General features: G+C 44.6%; 1 protein-coding gene across 10 annotated transcripts in view; it reads left to right on the top strand.

Moving 5' to 3' along the window:
• The window catches only part of EML4 (EMAP like 4), a 677,127-nt gene that overhangs the window by 579,601 nt on the left and 77,335 nt on the right, over window positions 1–20,191 (top strand). For all 10 annotated transcript variants that reach the window (XM_085612817.1, XM_085612810.1, XM_085612815.1 and 7 more), the window contains 5 exons: window positions 1,813–1,882; window positions 4,041–4,151; window positions 11,319–11,414; window positions 16,975–17,109; window positions 17,933–18,068. In XM_085612817.1, the coding sequence (XP_085468943.1) occupies window positions 1,813–1,882; window positions 4,041–4,151; window positions 11,319–11,414; window positions 16,975–17,109; window positions 17,933–18,068 (548 nt within the window). The remainder of the gene's footprint in view (window positions 1–1,812; window positions 1,883–4,040; window positions 4,152–11,318; window positions 11,415–16,974; window positions 17,110–17,932; window positions 18,069–20,191) is intronic.

Below are 20,191 nucleotides of genomic sequence, written 5' to 3'. Positions count from 1 at the left end.
TCCCCTCAACTTCTGTAATTAAACACAGAATTCAACAATCATCTGTAAAGTAAGACCCAGCAAACAGAGATGGTTTATTTCCGACATCTGGGCAAGTGTTTTAACCTATCTAAGTATTTTCTGTTAAAGTGAGATTTTCGAAATATTCATTAGAAAGACCTGACATTTTATGTAACATGGAAATATATATATTTATAGTTTTAAAAATACCAGGTGCAAAAATATCCTAAATGGTAACTTGTGATATTTAAACTGAAAATGGGGATACATAGACTTGCAAACTCAATTGTGGAAAATTGGAGCAGTGTTCAAAATGTGCAAACCCTGCTGTTTGCCTACTTTGTGAAGGTTTTTTTTTGTTAAATCGTTGACAATGCTGCAAAGTTGGTGAGATTTAAAAAAACAATTAGTGGGAGAAAAATCCTGCAAGATTTGCTTTGAAAATTCAATGCAAAAAGTACCTTCTTTATATTCTTCCACTGATCCTTTCTTGCTGTAAATTAAGTCTGCGTGTCAAGTTTGGAGACCGTGACAGACCTTGTGAAGTTGCCGAGTCTGTCACTTTTGCAAAACAAATACCCCAGTGAAACCTGTTTACGGTGATTTTCTCTCGAACAATACAGAATAAACTGGCATGTATTGGTACTAACAGGGGCAGCTGCCCATTTCTTATGTCCCTTGTTCTTTTTTTCTGTTTTGCTTAAGGAAAAAAATAACACGCACAGCATTATAATAGTCCAGTAGTGGGCTCTAGAAAGGTTGTGCTTTTGTGCTAATTGCTAAGGATATCTGATCACTTGCAATGATTGTGTTTACATCCAGAGTAAAACACAGGAACGTTGTCATCTCAGTTGAATACATTTGAGTGTCGGAGTATCTCCCCATTCCACTTAAAATACTCGCCCTCTATGAGTGCTGACAAAAGAGAGACAATTGATGGACGGAATGCAAAACAAATCAAAACCTTCACCCCCAGTCAAGAGATCTGGGTTAAATCCATCATTCTTTTGCTCACCATGCCACCCCAGATTAGACCTGGCCATATGCAAATCAGTCTTGACCCTGTGCCTCATGGGAACAATCCAGCCCGAACTGCCAAGCCAGTTCCTCCCTGGACCGGAAACAAGCTTCCTAGGACCGGTTTCAGGGTTTCACCCCTCTTCATCCAGGATAGCTTGATACCAGTGGCACAGTGAGCCCAGGACCCATGTCTGGGCATACCTGGCGCACTTAGGGCGAGAAAGCAAAAGACACACAATTGATGGATGGAATGCAGAACAAATTAGAACATTCACCCCTAGTCAAGAGATCTGGGTTAAATCCATCATTCTTTTGCTCACCATGCCACCCCAGATTAGACCTGGCCATATGCAAATCAGTCTTGACCCTGTGCCTCATGGGAACAATCCAGCCCGAACTGCCAAACCAGGTCCTCTCTGGAACGGAAACAAGCATCCTAGGACCGGTTTCGGGGTTTCACCCCTCTTCAGCCAGGATAGCTTGAATCCAGTGGCAAAGTGAGCCCAGGACCCACGTCTGGGCATACCCGGCGCACTTAGGGCGTGAAAGCTGTAGGTTATATCAGTCGTTAAAGTCACTCTCCCAGAGTTAAAACCCTGAGCCGCAGGGAAGAGTGTATAACTCGCTCCCACAGCCATTAACAACCAGTAATGCCCGGCAGCAGGCTGTAATTCTACATTACTTCACATGAACTGCTCAACATTAGAGTCTATGATTAAAGTTGCAACTTTAGCTGTAGATCACTTGTATGCCTTCTAAATGTTTGTTGTCTCTCTGGATGCTTCCTCCTAGTCTTGCGATCCACCCGGACAAAATCAGGATTGCCACCGGACAGATCGCTGGAGTGGACAAAGATGGACGGGTGAGTAGGATCTGCTGAGTGAGGATGCCGCGACGACTGTGGGTGCCAGACACCAGCACGCTTGTGCATCCTTTTCCCACCCACATGTGGTATTTGGAAGCCATTAGAAGAGGGGCCGCCTCTCCTCCGAGTAAACACTGTCATAAAGCGGAGGTCTCGCGGCCGACCCCCGAGCTGTGCACACTTAGCTGCTGCCTCGCAGTTTCCGCTTCTCTGCAGAGTAAACCGTGCCAGACTGCACTCGGGGATTACCGTTTCATCGCTACCCTAAAGGCGCCTTTACTGAATGAAGTGAACTTAATGTCTAAATTCTTTGCACTTTGTTTTTTCTTTTCCAAGTTTAGCATTTCTTTGAGGTGCGTGGTTTTCGTAGCTTTTAATTTAGTACCTCAACATCTCGGTACGGATGTGTTGTGAAAAGTGTTATTAATGAGGCAGGTCCCTCAGATCAGAATGAGAGGCACGGGTCGTGTTCTAGACTGGCATGACGTTTTGGGTCGCTCTGATCTTTTAGGGGGCTCGACAGTTCTTTTTTAGGTCTTGACAGTCTATATGGGTCGCAACAATTCTTCATACCCTTCCTGTAGCAAGCATAGTACAACTGTTTGTTGAACTCTGCCAAGTTTATCGTTCGGGTTTTATGAAACAGCAGGCCTCTTACATAAGGAGTGGTGCATCCTGGGTACATGTTCACACCCTTGGCGTTCTAGCTAGGGCAGCGCCTCGTGTCTCTTTGGGGATTGAACCCGAAGAGGCTACCTGACGTCTTGCAGTCTGCTGTCTAGCAGGCAGCTGGAGTTTCATTTTTCAGCATCAAGTCTTTGAGGCATTCTGCGCTGGTAGAATTTGCGTATTGATCCACCAAGTTAAAATCCACTTAATCGATAGTTCAGATATAATCTCAGTATTATTAATTGATCCTATGAAGCGCAGGAATTAAAAATTGTAATGTAAGTGTGATGGTTGGCGTTGGATTCGGTCCAACCCGTTTTCTTGGAGTTCAAGTACCTGAGTTCCAGGCCCTCCCCTTGTGCGTCTGCTCCCAGCCTCTTCAGCGGAGGGCGGGGTCTGCATGAGAGGTCGCTGGAGCAGGTTTGATGAGTGGGCGTTGAGGGGTCGCCTGGTGCGGAAGGCAGATGCTGCTAAGAATGTGGATGGTCCAGTGGGTGACTGACTGAGAGATTCTGGTTCAGCCTGTGGTGGGCTCTTGAGGACTCCAGGCCGATTGACCTTAGAAGCCACGTAGACAGAAATAGAATCCAGCCTTTTCTCCTCCTCTGTTGTCAGTGGTTAATTGGCACTTTAAAAGCAAAGGCATTGTGACTTAACTTGTTTTATTAGTCTTTTGCAATTTAAATCCAGCTTTTAGATTTATGATAGACCGTGTGCGTGAGTGGTGGCCAGACCACTGCTTCAGTCACACGCATGCAACAACATGTGGCACCTGGAACACCAGAAAAAAATATATAGTGATTTGCAGCCTGGGTGGGAAGGAGCCGGTGTATAGCACTGGTCCTTTTGTGGCTCCTCCTCTCAGCTAAAGAGGAACTGGGGGAAACTGACGCAGAGCTTCTCAGCCTTTCATGGGATATTAGAAAACACTCGTGCCCCACTCCGATTTAGAACCAGTACTTTAGTTTCACAAGTCCAGGCCACGGTGGCCTCACTACACTTTCATTTAATGGCCTTCTGTGGGATTTCAAAGAGCTTGATGTGTTTGCATGGGACAAGCCTCTTTCTGATGGAAAGTAAATGATGCAGATGGTGACAAGATAGCTCAGCGAGTTGAGCGCACTTTTGAGTTGTGTAATATGCAGCTGCTAGGTTTGAATCACAGCGAAGCTGAACCAGCCTTCCAACGTCGATTTGTTAAAATCACTGTGTCAATAACAGTTTAATAAGGAGGAAAGAGAACATGATAAAAAAAACTAGTCTTTTAAAGGAGTGAAAAGTTGTGGGCCTAACTGTAGTAGGTGCAGATGATTGAACTGTAATAACTTTTAGTATAGAAGGAATTTCCCAAACATAAAGCACATTACACAGAAAATGACGGTGCTTGTGTAGTGGTGGTTGTGACCGGGTTGACGTCATGGGCGTCCATGCAGATGGTTGGTGGGGTAGCAGGGCTCTGCTTTTAACACTTCTCCCCTTCCCGCAGCCTCTCCAGCCCCACGTGCGGGTCTGGGACTCCGTCAGCCTGTCCACGCTGCAAGTCATCGGCCTGGGGACCTTCGAGCGCGGAGTCGGATGTTTGGACTTCTCTAAAGCAGTAAGGACTTTCAATTATACTTTTTTCAAATTATTTTCCTAAGCACACGCCTCGCCACAAACTGTGAAACGCCGTCGATGCTTTTTTATTCTTAAACATGTAATAACCTGAATGAGGTGGATAATGACGACAAGGCATATTTTACAATTAATAAAAGTGTCTTAAAATTGTAGAGGGTGAATTGGTAGCGCATTTTATTATGGTTTATTCAACTTCGTGCTCTGAAAATAAATTGCTGACTGGTAAATGGCGCGAGCCTTTGATCTGTGGCATCCACAATGTCCGTGTCTAACAAGAGGTGGAGCTTTGGAAGTCGTACCTTCCAGGCAGGTGGATGGGGCGTGTTAGTGCCGTCTGCAATGGTTTCAATGATAAACCCAGTCTTTGGCAATGCCAATAGGTCTGGCTATAATGTACAGCACCCTTCATTCACACAGGCACACTGCTCACTATGCACTCACATGGCCAGGTTATTTTACTTGTAGCGTACATGGAATATGAGCAAGAACCAAGAAAGAGTGTCTGCCTGCTCTGGTTCGATGGACTCAACCAAGAGTGCATGAGAAGAAGAACGGTGCATTTGAGAGGGCTCATAGGATTGAAGCCAAGAGCTGAAATGTTCAGTGCAAGTGCCAGCAGATGCCTTGAGCACCGTGCAAAGTGTCTTACGATCTGTTTACTCACTCATAACCTGTGGAGGAAGTCCAACTGTGGAGTGGTGTGGCTCACTGGTTAGAGGTGGCAGACCCGTAAGCAGAAGTCGGCCCGGGACCAGGGTTCGATTCCCGACGTGGCAGGATCTTGGGCCAAGGTCAGCGGACTTGATAATTCTCGGCTCGGTGCCTACTCTAATCATGGATCCCACTCAGCAACTCTGGGCAATAGCTTGCTTAATCTCCACTTACGGCCCCACCAGCGCCGGGGATGCTTGTCTTCACCTTGGAGATTCCCAGTAGGGATCATCTCACAGGGAAAGCCAGGATGGGTTCCCCAGTTGCGCTCAGCGCCGGGATACTCGTGAGTAACTGCGCGCTTTACAAATGCAATATACATACATACAACTGGAATTTAACAGAAGCACACTAGACAGTGGCGGCTTTTGGCATTCGTTAATGGTGAAGCGGGGGGAGGGAATACAAACAAAATGGAACATAATTCAAATTAATAAAATTGCACTTACCTGCTGCTCCGACGGATGCCGCCTCGCACCTCTCTGACGACAGTCGACTCCAGCTGTACACTGCACATGCACCCAGATGCCAATTCCAGCGCTTCTCTCATGCTGGGAATACTATTCCCAGCATGAGAGAAGCGCTGGGGTTGGTCTTAGCAGCCTGGTTTGCCTCTGACAGTAGCTGGGAGTCTGTGGCATTTCTCCAAACCCAGCTGTGCAACACACTTAGAGAAACCTAAGTGTGCATGACAGTTTTGCCAAACTGTCATGCACACTTAAAAGCCCATTCCCCCCACCATGCCTGTCGCAGGGGATTGCCTGGCCCGGCCCCGCTGAAGACTCGATCCGGCAGGGAAAAATAAAAAAGTAATGAAATGCTTTTAGCATTTTGTCATTTTTAACGGGGGCGGTGCTCCACTGCAATTAGGGACGAGCCGCCCTTGACAATAGGGTAAATTAAGGAACGTGTGAGCTGCATTTTGCTCAGCCTGAAAGTGACAGATAAGCTATTTAGGTAAGTTGAGCAAGACTGTGTTCCTTCTAAACCAAACCGGAAAATGGTCATAGGTAGCACCCTAAGAAGACAAGAATAGCATTTCTTCTATTAGCCAACGCAAAACTATAGTACACCCTACTTCCATTCGGGCTCAGTATCAAGTGTAGCGAACAGTGTTGCACTGTGCATTCAGTATGTACATCTGTCACTTCCCTGAGCCTGCGTGTCACCATGCTCCAGTAAGCCGCCAAACCCAGACACCCCATGCCATGTGCAGGAAGTCTGCCTCGGCCACCGCACACCTGGGGCAGGTGCTCGACCTGGGTTTATATAATCCATGCAGCCTCTTTGGTGAGAGATAAGCTCAGTGCAAGACATACAATTGCCTCAATGTGAATCTTGCATTGCTAGAGATTCCTCACACTAGTGCGCAAGTCTTTTATCCAGTCTGTCAGTCAAGGGCTCCCAGGTCTCCGTCCCAACTTCGCCTAACTACCATCCAGACTGCCAGCCTATTCCGCCGCAGCGCTCCAATTTAGCAGGAGATTAGCCATCGTGTAACTCTACCTTTTAGTAGTACCTCCAATGTGACTATGGGCCTTGGGGTCTGTGGGAAGGCAGTACAGATGTCACTGGCCGAGAATAGCAAAGTGTAAAACTGGCCAGGTTCCACCCCGGACATGTCTTGTGCATCCACAAACATGAAGCACTTCTCTTCCGAGTACAGTGCCCCCAATGTTTTACAACCACCCTCGATCCAAGCCGCTATGGACATGACCTCTTTAATCTGTAAAACTGGTTTCAGCCGCCACAGTGGGAGTCGTGTAGAGAACGGGGGCCAGTGCAATACCGAACGATCGCGGACTCCCATGTGCATGCGGTCTGCCTCACTGTGTACGGGCAATGTTTATATATCCAAGCCCCCTCCATAAAACCGAAGAGCAGTTTATCCGCTCTCACCGTACCTACCAGGAGCCTCTTGTCACTGTTAGGACCCTCAGCAGTCCATGGTGCAGCATGCGGCAATTGTGACGCCATATAATATAATTCCGTATCTGGAAATCCACGCCCTCCTTCTCCATGTTATGTTTAAGCACTCGGAGTGATATGCGACTGCATTTACTTGCCCAGATTAGGACCACTGAGGGGTCATCCAGTTTTTTTAATGCCGAACGGGCTATGGGGCACTGTGTGTTCTGCAGTCCAAACACACAGTGGGCAGGAACACCATTTTGCCAATCGCCAGCTTACCTGCAACCAGTCGTGATAATTTGTTCCAAAAAGCAACCAAGGCCTCTAGACCTGTCAGGACTCTTCCTATATTGTATCCATACTGCTTCTCGGCCTTATGCGCCACTTGGATACCCAGATGGCGGAAGCTTTCTTTCTCCCTGCGCAGACACAGGTCCGGGAGGGGGTCCCTTATGTCCTCATCCCATCCTGCAATAGTGAAGATCAGGGACTTGGACACACACACTCTAAGGCCTGACAGTTTCTCAAATGTGTGCAGTGGATCCGATAAGAGTGGGACCGTGCTCGTCGTTCTCCGTAGGTATACCAGGGCATCATCTGCGCATAAGGATACTATATGCTCAGTGTCCACCCCCTGTAACTCCTAACCCTGCAGCACTGCTCACAGATACAGCACCAACGACTCTATAGGCAGTGCAAATAGGAGGGGCGACAGAGGACACCTCTGTCGAGTCCCCTTCCATATTTCCTACCTGTCGGAGACAAGCTGTCTGGAACAAACTGTGGCCATTGGCTTTGAGTACAGTAGGGCTATCCATTTTAATACTTGCGCCCCAAAGCCAACATGAGACAACACCTCCCACAGGTGTTCCCCATTGACTGTGTCAAATGCTTTCTCTATGTCTAGTGTTACCACTGTCATCTTCGTCTGCGAGTCCTGCTCTGAGTGCATGACGTGTGAGCTTGTGGATGTTCATAGGGATACTTCTCTGGGGTATAATAGCCAGCTGACAAATTACCCCCCGCAATCTATTAGCTAAAATCTTGGAGAAAATTTCAGATAAATATTGATCATGGACAGCGGACGGTAGAAACTTAGTTTCTCTGGGTCACGATCTGGCTTAGGGAGCATAATTATAAGAGCTTCCTGCTTGGCCTGGGGAAGACCGCTCCTCTCGCCCGCCTCGTTATAGACCTCAAGCAGATGCTCTGCCAGCACATCGGAATAGGTGACCCATCGGGCCTGGGGCTTTATATGTTGGCATAGCCTTGATCACGTCCTGAAACTTTTCCTTGGTCAGGCCAGATCCAATATCTCTCGTTATGTGGGCTCCAATTTCGGCATGTCCAAGCCCACTAGAAACTTCTGCACCACAACTGTTTTACAGCGACCCCACCACTAATATAACAGCGCAAAATACCGCTGCAGCTCCTTATTAATTGTGGCTTGGGTTGTGACAAATCTGCTGTTCTCCAGCTTTAATGACAGAATAAGGGTACTCTGCCTCTCCCTGCCAAGCCACGAGGCAGCTAGGTCTGACACCCTACTTATGCACCAATTGCCTGTATTCCTTTAGCATAAATTTGTCATCTGTCCCAGGTCACCCTCCCTACCCGCTTGGCCTCTATCTGTTTACCCTGCGATAACAAATCCCTCTGATTCCCCCTCCCCTCCACCCCCTGTTGGGTCCTCACCAGCACACCCTCTTAATCTTTGAGCTCCCTTCCGAGCGGTCTCTTTATACCATACACCTGAGAGAGACACTCTCCATGCAACACAGCTTTGAGGGCATCCCACTCATTAGCTGTGGTACCAGTGCACTCCCAGTTGGCCTCTTGAAGCACTTCAGGGCCTCACTGATATCTGCTCTGAATGCAGTCGTCCAGTGCCTCTGGGCGCTGACACCACACATAGGCGGGACATCACGTCTCCAGGAATACGTGAAGAGCACTGGAGCCTGACTTGACAATAAATGCCCCAGGTCGTCCACCACTCAGCCAGTTTGCGCTATTAGGATTCTGTCCAACCTGCTATACATGCAATACGTTTCCGAATGATTGGTATACCCCATCCATCAGTTGTGTTGCTCTCCATACATTGATACAGTCCACCCTCCTCATCGCCATCTTCAGCGTCTGTCATATCCTGTTTTATGTTCTGTTTGGTGGGGGTGGCACCTGTCCAAAATGCAGTTTAAAGTCGCCAGCCCAAGGAAGCGGTGTCTCCAGGCTCGGCAAAAGTATATCTAACACCTTCCCAAAAAATCCACTACCATCACTGTTAGGAGCGCATACATTTAGGCAGCTAACATCCCTTCCATCCAACGCCCCCTAGAGGAACAGTTATCGACCCTCAACATCTGCACACGCCTCCCGCATTCTAAAAGGTACTCCAGGAGCTATCACTATGGCAATTCTCCTCGAATAGGAGGAATAGGTGGAGGCGAACAGCTGCCCTCTCCTAATGGCAACATTTTTGGTCATAGTATCAGGGGCTGGTAGTGGGCTCAGAGCCAGTGACTACCAGATGGAAATCCAAGTCTAAGAATGATGTCCTAGAACAACACCTCCATTTGATCAGCATTCACATTCAAAACGTTATTAGTCATCAAACATGACTGATGCAAGTCATTCACAAAGTTTAAGGAAAACGCTACCACTTTGTTGTATCAAGGAATGAATATCAACAGCGTAGTTTAAAAAAGTGTGTAAGTCAAAAGAACAAATGAAAGCCGCTAAAGGGTTAAATAAAAGTTATATAGTTCCATATAAGGCACAGTAGTTCCTAATGAAATAATGTCCAGTGTTTTTACTTTTAAAAAGAAAACAATACTTAAATTCGCACACAACTTAATATTAAGCATACATTAAATATGGACACAAAATCGTAAATTCCCAATATAAACCTGCTCCTTTTGCATTTCTCAGACAGTTCACAATGTAAACTCGTTATAGTGTGTTTGTAAAAGTTCACAGTGTAAAATCTGATAGCCATGGTTGTCAGCCGCAGCAATATAGGGTTGACTCAGGGAGGTAGTGTTAGTTAAAAATTCAGAACTGAGGAAACAACAAAAATAAAATACAAATCATTGTCCAAAAGGAAAAGTACTTTAATGCTCTCACAACTAAATACTATACTCACAAAGGACAAATATTTACAAGAGTTTAGGTACAGCTTTTCAATTTTAGCTACAGTTACAAATTGGAACGCTGCTTTCATTGGCCTCTGAGATTCAACAGGGTACAAGTCACATAACCTAATGAAATATTAGAGGGGTCTTTGAATGTAGTCAACTCTATATGTAGTCTGCTGATGCTAGTGTTGGTGACTGTTCGTTCACCAATACCGCTTTTAGCGGAAAAACAGCAGTGCCCCTATTTTACCCGATTTTTACACATAAAGCTTTTAATGTCATCAAGGTTAGGGATGCATGCTTTCAGTTAATTGCAATGTAACTTAATGGCCTTCCAATTTCCCTACTTAAAAACCCTAAAAGTAAGCCTGTTGGTTTTCACACGAACATAAATATGACCATGTGGTCTCTGAGACCAGTCAAATATTTTAGGCAGACACAAAGTATACACTGACATGAATATAATGTCTTCCTCTGGAGACACCAAGCATTTACTAGGGCCAGACTTAAAAGGAGACCTGTGGACTAAATCCTTCTCAGGACACTTCTCCCAGGGTCCCAAAAGAAACATGTCTCCTATTGTACTGGTCACATAGTTCAAAATGCAAAATCTCTTCCTGCGTTTTTTACCAGCAGCGGTAACAATATAAATCCCTTACTGCAATTAATGAGGGGCCACACTATAATGTAAAACCCTTTGCTATTGCTTTTGTTAGAGTCCACACTGGGAAAGCAAACCTTCATAGTGTTGTCGTCTCATTCTTAGGGAGCCAAACAAATTAGATTTTTTTTAATTTTTCTTCAATCATTACTTATAAACCGGTTTCTATTTTTAATGATTTCTCTTTATTGGAAAAAGGTCTAAACTCTTGTGTTTCTGATTTTCTTGTACATATCATTTGACTGATAACAGTATAGAGCTGCGCTTTTGGTAGCAGAACTACACTAAATTATTTTGTGTAGTACACAAAATCATCATTATATGGAGTTGTTTTCAGTCACTGTCCTGTGAAAAAGAGATCCTCAGAGGGCAATTCAAAAACAAGACCAATAAGTAGTTGATGGTGATGCCAGGAGTAGACTACAACCTCTACGTGTGTTGGCAAACACCCTTGAATGGTCATGTTCTCAACTGACTTCAATGAGTTATTGAATGGCACAAGTCCACTTGCGCTTTCTACGGTTTACTCGCTTCACAGTATTGATGTTGGCCAACAATAGTAGTGTTCAGTACTTGTTAACCTAGCATGCACTTCTGATTACGTTGTTCTAATAGTCGTAAAGGTCATGTAACAAGAAGCCGCAACACGATTTCTGTCGCTACATGTTTTTTAAAAATCATACAGATTAGATGTGAATGTCACTGGATAATCTTTTTCTGTTTTTGCAAGGATTCAGGTGTACATTTGGCTGTTATTGACGACTCCAACGAGCACATGCTGACCGTATGGGACTGGCAGAGGAAATCCAAGATAGCGGAGATAAAGGTAAGGGCGTCAAATGTATGAATGTTCATGGTATATTCACATGAGATAGTCTTATACGGCAAACGATACTCCATGTCTTTCCTTCCTCACACACGCTAATATATGTATGATGTATGTGGTCCTAACCTGCAATTGCCATGTTTGTGTGCAGGTTGCTGCGGTAAGTAATCTGTTGTACAGCTGTAAATAGAGCTTATATTTTTATCCACCTTTTGTTTTGGCGCGCATTTATGGTAAGAGACCTGAAGGCACTTCATTAACATACATGCACACTGGCTTTTTGCAACATTTACTATCCTTGATGCATTTTATGCCTTTGAGGATTCCATTATTTGGTTGTACAACACTTCCACGTTAAGACTTTTTGTTGGGCCCGGGCAATTTGGAACATCTTTAACATGTTTACCCATTTTCTGCTAATCCAAGTCTGCATGATGATAAACAGTATTGAATTATATGTTAATCTTTCAACAACTGGGGAGCGCACACAGAGTAAATCTCAAGGTGCCTGGAGTCGGCCAGCAAAATGTTGACAAAGGATAGCTTGAAAAAGCAATAATGAAGCCATTTCCTTTTGTGCTTAGTTTTACCTTCACTTATTCATTTGTCTTGCAACCCTATAACACGGGATTCCATATCAAACCAGCCTATTCCTATTCCTTCCATGATAGGAAAGACACTGTGATAGTTTGGTATCTATTTAATAGGCTACTGCATGCTAGACATATTGAATTGTAATTGTATTGTATTTATATAGCGCTTACTACCCCTGACGAGGCATCAGAGGGCTTTTCAGTGAGTAGCACACTACTCCAGAACCCAAAAGGGATTTGTGGTGGATTAGTGTCTGAAATTTGAGTTAATTTGCGTGGTGGACATGAGAGTCTAATATTGGGTTGAGAAGGATAAAAGGGGGATGGAAGAGGGAAGAGTCTAGAAAGGTTTTATTGAGAGACCATAGTAGTAGGAGGAGTTTTGGAGTGAGTCAAAGGAGGGCTATGTGAGGTAAGAATTTAAATGGGTTGATTGGGAGATCACAGTATTAAAATGAGGTTTGGGCTTATCCAAGGAGGGATAGAGAAGGGTTGAATTGATGGACTTTCACTATAAAACATAAATACCCCTTCACAACTGCCATTTTCACTGCAATATTGAAAGTCAAAGCACTACTCGGAGGATTTTCATTATTCATTGCGTGGCATCTGACTGTTCTTTCCTTAATTTGCATCACGTCTTATCCCTCATCTCCTCTTTTTAGGTGTATACTTCTCTGGCTAAACCGTGATCTTCACCTCTGCGGAGTAAAAGAGACGTGAGAATTAATGGTAGTGGCTTAGCAAGAGAGATGGGGATTAGTGCAGAGTGTGGTAGAAATAGAGATGAGGTAGAGATGTACGCGAAGTTGGGAGAGATATGAAGTGAGAGAAAGGTGAGTTCATGTGAAAGAAAGATGCAGAGGAAAAGGCAGGTAGAGGAAAAATGTAGGGAAATTAAGTTTCAGAGTGAGATATAGAGGGAGGAAGAAGGTAATGTAGCGATAGGGAGAGGGGTGGGCTACCAAGTTTTGAGGTAGTGAGACAGATATGGTAGGCAGTTAAGTTATAGCTAGAGATAGTCTGGTGAGCCGTAAGGTAGGAAGAGTATAGAGAGATGAAAGGCAGAGAGTGGTGAATTAGAAAGAGGGGTTTTGGGATGCAAGTGTCCTCTGCATGGTAATGGACGTGTATCCCTGCCCTGAGTGCCCAACTGTACTGTTGTCTAGCAAACACGGATCGTGTGTGTCCCATGACATAGGCCTGTATTGCGGTATTTTTGGACCGAGATGGGAGACCAAATCACTACTGTAATAGTGGTGAAAGGATACTGGCTTCACCTAGTGTTAAGCAGCTCGTGCGCGGTGGTGGCAGCATGTAGTGATGAGTAGAAGTGAACAGGTCCTTTTTAACCTGTCATTGGAGTGAGGCTTTCAGGCTCACTCGCCCTTTTTGAGTTCCGCTTCTGTGTACTTAACTCACCCTGGGGCCTACATCAGTTAGTTATAGTGTACTGTGTAATGCAGGGGTGGTGTTTCTGGGCTGGGTTTATGTGTACTTGCGAGAAGTACAGTGCAGGAAGGGGTGAAGTGTTGCGAAGTGCGCGCATAAGGGATGTGTGTACTGGCAGTGTGTGTCTTCACAAATAGCACACTAAGGCTCAACACAAAAAAGGTACAGTGCTGAGCAGTGGGCACAGAATGAATGTGTGGGCTTGAATGTATGTGGGTCTGTGATACCGCAGTGCATGGAGGTAACAGTACTGCATGGTGTATGTGCTATGTCCATCCACTGAGTGCATGTGTTCCTGTAATGGTGCATTACATCAAGGACCCTGGGTTCCCTTTTGGGAAGTCCAAGCCTGCCTGGTGAAGACATGAGGAATAGAGAAATCCCTCGGACAGATTTGTGTATTGTTGCATTGGGTGGGACACACTGGAGGAAGGGAGAGAGAGAGACTCCTCCTGCACACTTCAAAAGGGTGCTCTTTCATTCAGTGATAGATTACAAAGAAGGGGCCTGTACCAGGGCTTTAAGTGGGCTGGGTCCTGCCGGTGCTCATCACCGGCAGTTCTAAAAAGCAGGTGCCGAGACGGGTCTCTATCGAGCTCTCCATTTTTGCCCTCACCATCAGGGTGAAAAAAAAATCGTAACTCTGCAGCGGGACTGCCTTCACTGCCTGTGATGTAACTTCAGAGAGACTTGTTATAGTTCTTGCACAGTCTCATCATTTCAGAACTGAAGCATTTTCCATATTTTATTCAACGAAGCCATAGTTGCTGCTTATTTATCTTATGCAGCTAACAACCACTGACAAAGCCAATAGTCCTGGCTTGTTGTAGGTGTAATGTTACATATTGTATTATATATCTGGATACAATGACAGAATAGGCAAAATACTAGTCTGGCGGCACACTATGCTAAGCACACATTGTTTGCTTAAATGTTTTAAGCCACGCCCTTAATTAGATCGACCACACCCCTTCAAGAGACCACCCAGTTTTTTTTTTTATCCCAATTCAACCCCTGTCCTGTACACGTATTGGGATGGAGATGGTGCTCATAAGGGAATCATTAAGAGTAACGCTGGAAGCCCTGGTTCAACCTTTTGATGTACTTGTCACTGTGGCTGGCATCCAGGTGTCAGTAAACTGTAGTCACTCCCTGGCCTGTATTGTGGCGCTATCAGTTTCTGAGTCTCTCCAGCTGTGAAAGACAGCCTCTTACGAGGAAGAAGATAGACAAAAATGAACACTTCAAAAGAAGCAGAACCCTAACATACGTTTTAAGACCCAGACCCTAAGTCACATTTGGCGTCTGGCAATGGACTATAAGAAGGGGAGGTTGAGACCCCAAAATGTGTCATGTGTCAAGCAGCCAAGCAGGCTGTGTAAGGAGGGGAAGCTCTGCAAGACTTTTGCTTGTGACCAGGACGGTGGGCCAAGGCCTGCTAGCCTCCCTGCTGGGTGAGGGAAAATCATCCAGGGAAACTAAGATCACCTTCTCTGGAGCATCAGCGCCTGCCTGCTTGCCAAGACCAGTGTGCCCTGTGAGGAAGAGAATGTTAGAGGGAGGGAGTGAGGTTGAGTGGGGAGCCCAACCCAGTGGACCTCTGGTGTGAGGAGATGGCTGCTGCACCGAATGGGTCCTAGCCTGTGTGCAGATTTCAGTCTGTGACCTACCACCCCCTACCCTCCTCTCCATAGTCTAGGAGGGGGCTGCTGTGAAAGTTAGCACCGGATACGAAGGGTCAAAGGGAGCCTATCGGCAATCCTGTATGCCCAGAGGGGCCGTAGTGGTATAGGCTACCATGTTGTGATGGCCCGTGCCTTGGCCAGAAGTACTACTGCAACCCCATCTACCAGTAGCGGCTGCTGAGTGATTGCAAGGTTCAAGTCATCGCCCGAGAAATGTGAGCCGTGACCCGTAGGTCACCACGAGGCAACGAGGATTGGGCTGGAGCTGCCCCGTTCTGCTCCACAACACCATGAGGGAACCTTGAACTGCTCGATAACAGCTACCACTAAGTCAAGTGCAGAAAGGGTGCTTGGCCCAGTTGTCAGGATCGATAGTGGGTCGGGCCCCGGTACATCAGAAGTATAAGGCCTCAACCCCCACGGTAGGTCCCAGTAACCCCTGCGTGTCCAGTGGCCCTCTGACAAGGGGTACCAATAAGGGGCAAAAAGACAATTGTGGTCTAGAGTGGCAGATTGGGTAAAGAGTACTGAGGCACAGAAATGGATAGAACGAAGGTTGAAGGGATAGGCCTTAAAGAGAAAAGGTTAAGTAGTGAGAAAGATATGGTAGATAGAGAGGTGAAGTTGAGTAAGCTTAATTATTGGAGGTAATTATAGAAAAACGGGGAAACGCAAGAGGTGACGAAAAAGGAGTGATGTAGTGAAGATGTGGAGTAGTGAATAAATGATGAGGTAAATTGGGAGCTTGAGTAGAGGAGAAGGGGGAGTGAAAGATGAGGTATTAAGTAGGATAAATTACAGAAAGGAAGAGGTGTGAAGAGTAGTGATATGGAGAGAGGTATGGTAAAGAGATTGAGGAATAATAAGGTTGGAGGTAAAGAGATGAGGTTGAGAGAGGTGGGGTAGATAAAAGGGATACAGGGACAAGGATGAGAAGGAGGGGGGTAGAAAAATGAATGTGGATGTAAATATAACAATAAAGAAGTGAGCTTGTCATAGAGAAGTAGAAAGTCATGAGGTTGAGAAATTTAAGGTAGAAGGGGGTAAGGTACATAGAGATGTAGTGATCGAGAGGGAATGAGAGGTACGTTAGAAGATGCAAGTGGATGTAAAAGAAAGAGAAAAGAAGTGAGACTGAGTAAGAGATTGAAAAGAAAAATCCAGGTGGTACATAGAGGTGACGGAGAAGTAGTCAACCTGTGAAATAGATAGATAAATGAGGGAGAGAAAATGGTGGGAATGTAGTAATGGTAAGGTAAAGGGAGAGAAATGAGGTACAACAAAACAGGTAGAAATAGAGAAGGGAAGTTGAGAAAGTTTAGATAAAAAGAGGGGGAAGGGGCAGCGAGGTAGATAGGGAGGTGAGATGAAGAGGGCAGTAGAAATAAAGGCAGAGTCCGATAAAGAAGGGCAAGGTCAGGTAGGAAGAGATAAAGGAGCAAGACGTAGAAGAGAAAAGGGTAGATCAAAAGATAAGAGTGTAGGGATAGGGTTAGGTAGAGAGAGGGGGACAGAGTCAGAGGTATACATAGGCATATCTCTTCCATAGTCCAGGCGGGTTCCACCCTGACACTCCTTCCTGGTTCAAGAATCTGTTGTTTTCAGTTCTGTCCAGATACAGTAATGTGAGCTTCATAACACATTATTCTTACAGTTATTTTTCTCGAATTTGTATGCCAATGCCAGTAAGGAGTCCGATATTCAGAAGGATCTGTAGATGTATTTTGGTCACATTACATTTTCATCCACATAAATACTTGAGTGGAACATGTTGCATAGTGCCTGGAATGTGTTGTGGAAATGTATGTGATTTTTACTCTGTTTCAACAGACAACGAATGAGGTGGTTTTGGCTGTGGAGTTCCATCCCACTGAAGCAAATACGATAATAACTTGTGGCAAGTCGCACATTTTCTTCTGGACATGGAGCGGCAATTCACTTGCAAGAAAACAGGGCATATTTGGGGTAAGTCTAATTGGTGAATTTGCTATATTTTTTGCTAGGCCACAAAGAGAGGCTGTGGTATCAATAATACAAAATACAATGTTTTTGTAGCACATGTCTTGTATGTTTGATAGGATTTAACTTGCAGGTGTTCTTAATTACATCTGGCAGTCTTACCTGTGCTAGCTTTCAGAATGATATAATTTGTTTTAAGAACTGGAAATCAGATGATCATAAATGAATATGGGAAGGAGTTCAGAGACACTTTCTTTCTTGCATATTGTAACATTTAATTATTCTCTGCCTCTATTTAATCTAGCTATAGTTATATATTGGGCGATCCCCTTCCCATGACTAAGTTTGATAAACACTAGCCTGGATTGAAGATTTAGGGTTGCCAATTATTTCTCAAAAGTGGGAAAAATATGTAGGCGGTTAACCAAATTCAAAATTGATTTGCGATTAAATTACTCAACAGAGAGTTCGCCGTAGGGTTCATTGCCTCCAGTTAGGGTGTTTACGTTATGTGGACAACTGCTGGGATTATAGGCATATGTTCTGGAAAATGCTTCTCTTTAGGAATGAGGATTTAGAAGTGTGGAGCTGGCTGTGTGTGTGAAACTGAATCTGTCACCTCTGTAGAATTTATTGCATTGCTTTACTAAATACAAATAGTAACATTTTATGGATTATTAGATCTGTGGTAGTGGTAAAAAGATATGTCTGGTTCTTGCATGCAGCCAGCATCTGTGATGAGTTGTATGTTTTCCGGCAACTAAAAATAAAACAAAAACATGATAAAACAAAAACATGTTTGGTGATTCTCTTTGTAATTTCTTCCCAGCAATATGAAAAGCCCAAATTCGTACAGTGCTTAGCATTTTTGCCCAATGGAGACGTACTTGCTGGAGACTCGGGCGGAATAATGCTAATATGGAGCAAAACTACTGTAGAACCTCCGCCGGGGAAAGGCCCTAAAGGTACAGTGTGCCCATTGTGCTCTGGTTCTACATGCATGGAAAGCGAAGGCCAAATTCAACATGTGAGAAAATTACAAACATGTTTGTGGTGGACCATGCACAGCACACATTTACAATGGTTAGAATAAACACGGTCCATTCCTGTACTGATGACCAAGAAGAGATGAGGATCATTCGTATGTCTTGCATTTTGCTACTTTGCGCTCTGTATTTGCAAGGCAAGGAGTTTTCTCGCCTTGAGGTGTTTTTGATGAGTAGCGGGTGTCTCACATGGCCTCTTTAATGCTAGACTGTACATTACACATTACAAAACCATCGCAAGGGCGTTGAGGTGGCCTTGACTGTGTATTGATGCCTGTCCGCACTTCCAGCATCCCCTCCAGGAAAACACCTCTCATTGTTAATGGATCAGAGGCCAATGGGAATGAATCATAACTCTATAATGCTACCCCCATAGAACAACACGGGATTCCGGACTGCCACCAAAACCACACCTAAATAAACACAAACCCTGGAGAAGATTGACTTTGGTGGAATTGGGGAGGGGAGGCAATTTTTTTAAATCAAAATATGTTTTAAACCTCTGTTACAAACAACAGTTTTCAACTCTCTGTTTTTAGCCGCAATAAGTTGAGCACTTTTACTGTAATGATTTTAATTAAGTTTACGGTTAATAATAAAATATACAAAAAATAGTGCTAGACTGTGTGAGCTGCACTGGTGCTCATCGAGTAAAAGCGGTCTTCTCAGTGTGTGGCAAGCTTGGCTAATAGTCGAGGTTCCCGGGATGCATAAGGCATAGAGTTCCTGAGTTTGGCTGTCTTTACCGAGAGGGCCTTGCCCCCCACATTTGGCAGGCGATCATGTTGAGACTTGGAGAGCACCTTGACTTACTGGCCTTAGCGTATAGCTAGAAAAGCATTGTTTGATCATCTGAATAGAGAATGATGGTCATAATTTTTTCATACGCCTAATGCACCAAGCAGAGAGACTTGCGTTGTACCGGTGTGGTATTTCCAAGACTAGAGAGACCATCTCTTCCCTGGTGCTACAGTCAGGGAAACCTTGTTTTGTTTACACTGTGATGGACACAGCAGAAAAGTTAGAATTAAAAGCCAACTAATGCTGTTACTGGTATAACTTCACCTATGTGCCGTGTCAGCAATTAAAAACAAGCATTGGCATAGCCAGTAGGTCTCGCCTTTGGGACCTTATAAGTGTTTGGCTATGCAACAGTTGCATAACTAAATACTTATAAGGTTCCAAAAGCGAGACCTATTGGCTATGCAGAGCGGCCATGCGGCCGCAAAAGTGAAAGTAATCGCGGCAAAGCGCGGTGCGCGTGCCCGCGCACATGCACTGTAGCTCTAGGCTGGCCTGGTAGCACTTTTTGGAGCCCTCTCAATAAGTCTTGCCAGACCAGCGCATGCGCTGGGTCAGGCGAGACCTAAAAAAATGAATTGCAGATTAAAATAATTAACAAAACACACAGTCCAACGACTATGCTCTGAACCCATTTATGAAAAGGCTCTTTTTTTGCAGCCGTCATTCGTCCCGTCTCTTGTTTCTCACACGTTGTGTTTCTGTTGTCTTTTTGTTTTTAGCTGTAGTGTTTCATATTTTCTTGAAATAAGTCCTCATTTTTTTCAAATTCCCTCCTCTAAAGATCAAATTATATTGTTTCAAGTATACTGGTTCCTGAAATGGAGAGTTTGAGGAGAGGCTGCCTGCAGGTATTTCAGGGTGGCGAAAGTTCTGAGAGCGTAAAAGTATCCAGTATTTCCAGGCTCCAAGGCTTATTAGAAAAAAGTATGCTCAACAGATTAACTTAACTCTTTCACAGTTTTGCCAACAATGTTGCTTTTAATGAACGTCTAACACTGCTAGCCATTTTCACAATGGCGTTCGTCGATCCATGTTGAACTTAGGTGCAGAAGTGACATTTGAAATTCTCAAAATGAGACCTTAATTCAGTTTCATCTCACACACACAATCACACAATATGTTTTTTTTGTGTTTCAATTTTTTATTGAAATTTACAAGAAAAAAAACATATATTATAATAACTGTATGCATTGTCATACAATAAATACATAAGAAATTTGTTAGGCATAAGCATGTAG

Source organism: Triturus cristatus, chromosome 6 (genome assembly GCF_964204655.1).
Source record: "Triturus cristatus chromosome 6, aTriCri1.1, whole genome shotgun sequence".
NCBI classification, from domain to species: Eukaryota; Metazoa; Chordata; class Amphibia; order Caudata; family Salamandridae; genus Triturus; species Triturus cristatus.
Note: the sequence above shows the minus strand (reverse complement) of the source record. Positions and strands in the feature narration are given on the sequence as shown.